The sequence below is a fragment of the Cannabis sativa genome, chromosome 5 (genome assembly GCF_029168945.1).
Source record: "Cannabis sativa cultivar Pink pepper isolate KNU-18-1 chromosome 5, ASM2916894v1, whole genome shotgun sequence".
NCBI lineage: Eukaryota > Viridiplantae > Streptophyta > Magnoliopsida > Rosales > Cannabaceae > Cannabis > Cannabis sativa.
This window is the reverse complement of record NC_083605.1, coordinates 8,649,796-8,659,097: the sequence shown is the minus strand read 5'-3', so window position 1 is coordinate 8,659,097 and position 9,302 is coordinate 8,649,796. Positions and strand designations below refer to the sequence as shown.

At 33.2% G+C, this 9,302-nt stretch overlaps 1 protein-coding gene across 1 annotated transcript; it reads left to right on the top strand.

Annotated features, from left to right (window-relative positions):
- Positions 1–1,966: 1,966 nt before the first annotated feature.
- Positions 1,967–4,122, top strand: LOC115717554 (probable polygalacturonase). Its single transcript, XM_030646540.2, has 5 exons — positions 1,967–2,371; positions 2,540–2,657; positions 2,763–2,937; positions 3,031–3,101; positions 3,200–4,122. The coding sequence occupies exons 1-5, from the start codon at positions 2,033–2,035 to the stop codon at positions 3,844–3,846; spliced, it is 1,350 nt and encodes a 449-aa protein (XP_030502400.1). The 5' UTR covers positions 1,967–2,032; the 3' UTR covers positions 3,847–4,122.
- Positions 4,123–9,302: the final 5,180 nt, after the last annotated feature.

Here is a 9,302-nt window from a genome sequence, read left to right as displayed (position 1 = left end):
TAGTCCACGGGGCCACACCCAGAGATAAGATTCATTAGCTCGGTATAAAAAATACAAAGTAATTGACTTATGCATAAATAGACTCCCTCTTATTGTATGCCGCAAGCTTGATGTATTCCACCTACTAATCGAATCTTGATAAAACTCCAAGAGCTCGAACTCCCTTCGAACACCTTGAAGAGTGCTTGAATCCTCCCGATTCAAGGCTTAAAGGCAATCTCCCGAAAGCCTATACAACCATCTCTTGAAGGTTGTGTGCTTGTATCATCCCGATGCAAGACTTCAAAAGCAATCTCCCGAAAGCTTGTAAAACCCTTCTCCCGAAAGTGTGCTTGTATCCTCTCGATGCAAGACTTCAAAAACAATCTCCCGAAAGCTTGTAAATACCCTTCTCCCGAAGGTGCACTGATGTTCTTCTTTGTTGTAGACTTGAATACAGACTCAAGACAATACAAACAACAAATAAACAGAGTAAGAGTCGAACAACTCTTCTCTACATAACAAAGACACTCTTTCCTAAAGATATGAATACAATTCTAAGTGTTTGAAAGAGATTAACAAACCTAGCTGCTATAAGATGTATTTATAATGAATATACATCTTATTGACAGCTTACAAACGGTCTGAACAAGACCTCAGCCCACTAGAAACTTCCCTAAAATAATTCTTCAATCAGTCCAGGAATTTCCGTTTCTGTACCTACAGAATCGTGGGCAGTAACTACAACTTTCCTTTTATAGAAAAGGAAAGTTTAGCTCCAGTTTTCTCTTCAAGAAATCTGATCTGAGAAAATGGGAAACTCAACACAGGATCAGATTATACAACTGGTTAGATAAAGACGAAATGGGTAACCAAACTTACCATTTTTACCTTTTTTTCCAAAAATATTAAAGCTAGACAACTTTCCTTCCAAGTTTGAATACACAAAATAGGAAACCATAAAAAAACACATACCAGCCAAAATATACAATAAATAATAAAATATTTTTGTCAATTAAATATGCCAAAAATAGAATTAACAAGGAGGATCTTGGTCATCTATTTTTCTGCTTCTCTTTCTGCCCGCTGTTTCTTAAACAGATTCAAAGTTGGCTTTGTTATGGTTGTGGTTGGTCTCAAAGGTTTGTGGACTGAGTGGCTTGAAGGCTTAAAGAAGGAGATCAAAAAAGTGACTATTTGTGGTTGTAATAATAACAACAGTAATATATCATTTTTGGGCATAATTGGAACATACTTGTATATTTGATTGTTACTCGTGAAGTATATTGTAAATATGATAAAAAGAGATATACGATATAGGGTCTATTGTCTTATACACAGGAAAATGAAGGAGAGGAATTTTTTGACAAAGATCATGTGTGGTGTAATGGCATGTGTTTGAGTTTTTTATTTTGGCTGTGTGATTTTTTAATTGGTTGTGATTAATGAAAATTTTCTTTTCTCGATTAAAAAAAAAACAATATATATAAAATTATTTTAAATGTCACGTATTTAAAATTACTTTTATATATTTTTATTTTTGTTTCGAATTCAACATAATTGTATAATATTAAGCAATATAATACAATTTAATTCAGTGTATCGGCCAAAAAGACCTTTTTATGTTTTATTTTAGATAAATACTGTAGTGTCTCCATGAACAAAATCTTGTGGAGAAAATGAAGCCATCAGAAGAACTACTCAAGAAAATTGATATCATAAACTCTATAATTAGAAATAACTTCTGTGGAAAAGTAAATTATATATTTGAATTACGTTTGTCAAGCCTTATTATAGTCTAATAAAATGACTTATCATGTAGTCAATTCTGCTAAAATTAGGAATAATTTTTGTGGTAGAGGAAATCAATCAAATTTGAATTATCTTTGCCAACCTTATAGTTTGTACTTAATTTAGCTAATTTCTAAATAAGTCCCAAATATAAATAGACTTAATTACTAAAAAAAATCAAGAAACTTATTTATAAATTGAATTGTTAATTGTCTTAAAAATCTTAAAAACATAACAAGAACACATAACAATTAATACTACAATGCAATCATTTCGTTTGTTAGTGGGAATACTAATACTTTCAGTGTTGATTTTGGATGAAAGTAGAACATGTATAGCCCAAGGTTTGAAAACAGCAACAACAACAGTGAAATGTTCTCGAAAACACAGCGCGGTTTTGACTGAGTTTGGTGGCGTTGGCGATGGAGTTACTTCCAATACTAAGGCCTTCAAGGCGGCCGTTGATCATCTCAGGCCCCTCGCATCGGACGGTGGAGCACAACTCATCGTTCCTCCCGGAAAATGGTTAACTGGAAGCTTTAATCTCACCAGCAATTTCACTCTCTTCCTTCATAAAGATGCTGTTATTCTTGCCTCCCAGGTATGTAAATATGTATGCTCATGGCATACATTTCAATTTCAAACAGTTTTTATAGGTTATTTAAATTTTGTAAAAATTTTTTACAAAATTAAAATAGTGTATTTTTTTTTGATGAAATAAAATATTAATCCATTTAATTGCTCTTTGTTTGTTAATTTACTTGGATAGGAAGAATCAGAATTTCCAATTCTACAGCCACTACCTTCTTATGGATTAGAGAAAAATTCCACAGGAAGGTTCAGCAGTCTAATTATGGGAACAAATCTCACTGATGTTGTAATTACAGGTAAACAAGTTTTTCAATTAACAATTTTATATAAATATAGATATGCCAAAAAAATGTAGATGGTACTAGATTTTGTTTCTAATTTGTTTAATTGAAAAATAATAGGGAACAATGGCACCATAGATGGACAAGGTAAATCTTGGTGGACCAAGTTCAAGGCTCATGAATTAAATGCAGTTAGGCCATTGTTAATTGAGATCTTGTTCTCTCGTGATATCCAAATCTTCAACCTAACTTTGCTTAATTCACCTTCTTGGTTCGTTCATCCTGTATACTCAAGGTTTGAAAATACGATCCCTTCTTTTTTAATTTTCTTAATTAATAATAATAATGAACAATAATTATTGACATTTATGAGTGACTGTGTTTGCAGCAATATAATAGTCCAAGGGCTAACAATTCTTGCTCCAGTCGATGTTCCCAACACAGATGGAATCAACCCTGGTGAGAAACTCAAATTCGTATTAACACAAATATCTTAAATTATTATTTCCCACATAATATTCAAAATATTAACAACATTTCATATGTTGCCGATGAAGACTCGTGTACCAACACTCGAATTGAGGATTGCTTTATTGTGTCGGGCGATGATTGCATAGCTATAAAGAGTGGTTTTGATCAACACGGAATTAAGATGGCAATGCCAAGCGAGCACATCATAATCCGACGGCTGACATGCATTTCTCCAGATAGTGCAACCATAGCATTGGGCAGTGAAATGTCAGGTGGAATCAAAGACGTTAGAGCTGAAGATGTCACTGCCATCGACACTCAAGCTGCACTGAGGATCAAAACGGCACCGGGTCGTGGTGGCTACATCAAGGACATCTTCACACGAAGATTTATCCTTAAAACCATGCAATATGTGTTCCGAGTGAATGAATTTTACAAGACACATGCAGAGGGTTATGACCCCACTCTCTTGTCGGATGTTTCCAACATCAACTGCCGTGATATGGTGGCCGAAAACGTTACGGTCCCGGCCGAGTACGAAGTGCTCCCCGGAAACACCTTCACTGGTATTTGCATCTCCAACACCACCATGACATTGTTCCCAGATTTCAAAACTTCATTCAAAGTTGAGACTTGGGATTTGTTGCCTCATAACTCCAAGAATATTGATTGCCCATATCCTCAAGATAAGTTGCCCATTGAAGATGTTCCCTTGAAGACTTGCTCTTTGTGAAAATGTATTTTAAGTAAATGAAATGTATCATTATTCATTTTAAATTATTAGATCCTTAAATTAAAAAATTTGATGAGTGTATTTCCTAATAATATAAAAGAGAATATTGTGTTTATCTATATAGTTTATTAGTGGTGTCGTGATTAATTCAAACATATATATACACATGACCATTATAGGATATGTGTTAGTTCATGGACTTATATTGTGCCGAGTTTTGTGGCAGTTCATGATGGCTTTGTTTAGTAGCAATTTATGTTACATTATTTATATTGTGAAGTTGTGTTTTAATTATTAAGTTTGCTTCGATGCAATAGTTAAAGTTATTATTTATTTTAGCTTGTTATTACTTTATTTGGATTCTTATTATTTGCTATAATATTTTGATGAAAAGTGCTACACACTTTTACATCTTTCTTATTTAGAAAATTCTAGTATTAACCACACAAAGCTAAAAAAAATTAAAAAAAATTAGAATTACTTAGAAACTATATTTGTAAACTAAGAAACTTAGATCATTCTAAAATTTCTTAGAAAGTTAAATTGTAATTCAAAATAAGAAAAATCTAGAAAGTTGCAGTATCAACCTTAGCTCCCTATAATTACCAAGTTTGGGTTGAGGAGCTAGTGTAACACCAAAAAGTCAAAAGTTCTAAACTATTAACAAAAGTTTACTATACTTTCTCATACAACCCTCTCTTCTAAGCCAAACTAATTTCATATACTAAATCAACAACTACTCATCAACATCACTACTTCACTACATTACCACAGCAAACCATTAACCATTGTGAAGTCTTTTTTTGGTAAATTAGAAGCCAAAATATTTTTTATTTTATGGTGAGATTTGTTTGCACTCTTAACCGATTTTCTCACCTTTAATATTCAGTTTTATTGCTCTTTTCTATGTTAGGAAAGATGTATTTTCAGCTGGACTTTTCTTGTATGGAAACTTCTTGTAAGAGAAGCAATTCTCTTATGGAAAAGTTTGATTTCAAAGGAAACTTTGACTCTTGCTATTTTTCTTATTAAATTCGATTGTGTCTTGATACAATCAGATTATACACACTGTTTTTGAAAGGTATCAAGACCCAATACAAGATCAGATTTGTTTATTGCAAGTTTCCTTTTCTGGTCTGATTTGCTGCGTCAGAATCTATTTCCGATGCTGCAAATCAAGTTTATCTTAGGAAAGTTTTGTACAACTGTAGATTCGACTTTGTGGTTGTCTCTATATGTTCTATAAATAAAACGTAGAGAGCATCCACTCGAATCGGCTCTTCTAGTTTTTCATTTTGTGCATTTTTCTTATTTGTGAGAAGAGTGTTATTTTTGTGAGAACCTAGTTGTTCATCTAGGATCTAGTATTTTTCATATCTGTTCTTACTATGTCTTAGAGTTTGTTAGAACAACTTGACTGAATAAGAGAGTTGTCTTTGGGAGAAGACTTGTTCAAGCCTTACTTCAGGAGGAAGTAAGCACTCACATTTTAAAGTCGAAGGGAGTTCGCTTTTTGAAGGTGCATGTTTCAGAAGTCAGATTCATAAAGTGCATTACAAAGGATTGCAGCAATAATTTAGAGGGAGTCTAAACTTATATAAGTCAATTTTCTTTGTAATGGTTGATACTTTATTAATTGATTTCATTCTCTGGGCGTGGCCCGTGGACTAGGAGTGTTTGAAAGAGCACTGATACCACGTACAAATCTCTTATGTCAAGTGATTTAATTTTCTGCAATTATTTTTATATTCTGTCTGTTTTGTTTTGCCGCTGCAAAACTGGTTTCTGCAATAACAGAATTACGTTCTGCTTCTACAGATGTATACATTTTTATATTTTCATATATATTATTGACATTTGCAAAAACTCGGTTTTTCAGTTGGTATTATAGCGGGACACTAAACTCTTAGTGTGGTCCTTTTAATGGTTTCATGTGTTTTTGTGTAAAATATCATTCTTTGCAGAAGGAAGTTCGATTTCTAGACCACCTTTGCTTAATGATTCTAATGATCCTTTTTGGCAAGTTAGAATGAGGGCCTTCATAAAATCTCAAGATGAGAAAGCTTGGAGGATGGTTCTATCAGGTTGGTCTTCTCCAGTTGAGGTAGATTCTGAAGGTATAATTCTAAAATAAAATCTGAACTGGAATGGTCTATTGAAGATGATAAACTTTCTGCCTACAATAGAATAGCGTTGCATGCTATATTTAATGGTGTAGGTGAAGGTTATATTAAACTTATATCATCTTGTGAATCTGCTAAGGAAGCTTGGCAGATCCTTCAAACTCTGTTTGAAGGAATATCTGTTGTTAAGTGCTCTACATTTAAAATGCTTCAAACTAAATTTGATGAGCTCAGGATGTCAAATAATGAAACCCTAACTGAATTGTATGAAAGGCTATCTGATAGAGCTAATGAATATTTTGGTCTTGGTGAAAAGCTTGATGATTCTGTTCTTGGGAGAAAAATTGTTAGAGTTCTTCCAGAGAGGTTAGATACTAAACTTTTTGCAATGGAGGAAGCTAAAGATTTTAGCACGATGAAGGTGGAAGAATTAATGGATTCCTTGCGTACTTTTGAATTGAATCAACAAATTAAATAAAAGGAAAAATCCAAATCCATTGTTGATAAAGGTAAAAGTATCGTTTTAAAAGTTGCTAACAATAAAAATTCTGATAGTGAATGTGATGATGAAATTGCTTTATTAACAAAGAATTTTCAAAAATATATGAAAAAGATGGGTAATAAAAAGAATAACTCGAAATTTTCAAAAGGAAATGCTTCTTTTAAACCTTCTGTGTCTAATAAAAAGGGAATTCAGTGCAGGGAATGTGAAGGATTTGGGCATATTCCATCTGTGTGTACAAACACTTTGAAAAAGAATAAGAAAAGTTTCAATGTCACGTGGAGTGATGATGAGACCAAGAGTGATGAAGAAAATTCTAAGAATGTTGTCCTAACTTCTGTTTTGACTAATGTGTTGTGTGATTCACAGGTGAAAGCTAGACTGGTTTGTTTGAATATTACCACTAAACAAGAAGAATCAGATTCTAAAATTTGTGAAGAATCTCTTGTTGAATCATACAAAGTCATATATGAAAAGTGGATTCAGGTTACTTCAGAAAATAGAGTGTTGATTAAAATGAATAAAAAACTGTCTCATAAAATTGAAACTTTTGAGTTGAAAATAAAAGATTATGAGACAAATTTTTGTGTTAAAGAAGAAAAATTACTCTTTTAAAGAAAGAACTTAAAATTGTTAAGGAAAATGCTCAAATGCTTAATTCCGGATATTTTATTTTTGAAAAAGCTCAGAATGTAGGTCAAAGAGGTTTTGCTGGCATTGGATCAAATGGTATGGAAAGTTTTGGAATCACGAAATTTGTAAAATCTAGTGTTCCAATGAATTTTCCAGATGCTGCAAATTTGAAGTCTGTTGCAATAGATTCAAAACTTGTCTGTGCAGAAGCTGTTTCTACTAACACAAAATCTCCAGGATTTGCAAAAATAATAAGATCTGAGGTAAAAAGACTCATTCCTACTTGTCATTTTTTTGGTAGAAAGGGACATAACAGACCTAAATGTTTCACTTTGCAAAATATGTTTAAAACAAATTATTTTGGTAACTTGGAAAAATCTCAAAAGAAACATAAAGGTTTGAAACAAAAATGGATTAAGAAAAAGTGTCTAGCTGGTTTTTCTGATAAAAGTGTTGCATCTCAAATGTGGTATTTTGATAGTGGTTGCTCTTGACATATGACAGGTGACGGGAATTTTTCGATTAACATTCAGCGTATGCAGTGTGGGGAAGTCACTTTTGGCGATGGCTTAGCAGGAAAAGTCGTTGGTATGGGAACTCTCAATTTTGAAGGGTTACCCAGATTGAAAAATGTGATGTTAGTTGAAGGGATAAGGGCTAATTTACTTAGCATTTTAGTCAAATTTGTGACCAAGGGTATTCTGTCTCATTTGACAGTGATCATTGTTATGTACTTAATGATGATAATCAATGTATCTTGCAAGGATTTCAATCCAATGATAATTGTTATACCCCAACTCCTGTGTTCACTTGTCATTCAGCCATCAAAAACACCACGGATTTGTGGCATGCCAAACTCGGACATATTAATTATAAAATTCTAAAAAATTATCAATTGCAGGTATTGTTTGAGGTCTACCCAAGCCTGGTAAAGAAATTGTTGGTAAGTGTGAACCATGTCAACTTGGTAAATAATTAAAAATCACTCACAAACGTGTGTCTGATATCAATACTTCAAAAGTATTGGAATTGCTTCACATGGAACTTATGGGTCCTATTCATGTTGAAAGTCTAAATGGTAAGTGATATATTTTTGTGTGTGTTGATGATTTCTCTCGTTTTACTTGGGTATATTTCTTAAGAGAAAAATCTGACACTTTTGATGCCTTTAAAACTCTTCGTTTGAGATTAAGAGTTGGAAAAGCATGTAATATTGGGAAAATTGTTCGAAGTCGGAGTGATCATGGTAAGGAGTTTGAGAACTCATTTTATGATGACTTTTGCAAGTCTACAGGTATAATTCATGAATACTCTGCTCCCAAAACTCCTCAACAAAATGGAGTTGTTGAGAGGAAGAATCGAACATTGCATGAGATGGCAAGAGTGATGTTAAATAGCAGGAAGTTGACAAAGCGATTATGGACAGAAGCTATTAACATGGCTTGCTATATAATAAACAGAGTGTTTATTCGTCCAGGTATCTCAAAAACATCCTATGAAATTTGGAAAGGTAAGCGTCCCAATGTAAGTCATTTTCATGTTTTTGGATGTGTTTATTATATTTCTAGAGATCGTGAGCATATTGGTAAATTTGATGCTAAAAGTGATGCGGGTGTCTTCATGATTGGATATTCCTTAAACAGTAGAGCTTATCGTGTTTACAACATGAGAACTCAAACTATTTTGGAATCAACTAATGTGGTTTTTGATGATTTTAAAGACTTTTCAAAATTTTCCACAGAAGCCGAGATAGATAGCTTTATGGATACTCCTCCAGAAGCAGGACAAGTAGATTCTGATGCAGCAGAACTTAATTCTGACGATGCAAATGACGAATCTACCGCTGCAACTGATATAGGAGAACCAGAACAACCTATCTCAACTCATCCAAACATCATCACTGATTCTATCCAGAAGGAACCAAGCACCAGAGTTAAACTAAATCATCCCAAAGATCTCATTCTTGGAAATCTTGAAGAAAGCATGGTAACCCGAAGAAGGTATGTTAATTTAATTAGCTTTCTTTATTTTGTCTCACAATTTGAACCGAAAAATGTGAAGGAAGCCATGACTTTTGAAGAATGGCTCAATGCAATGCAATAAGAACTCAATCAATTTGTTCGCAATACGGTTTGGATTTTGGTTTGAAGACCAAAAGGTATCAATGTGATTGGAACAAAATGGATTTTTAAAAATAA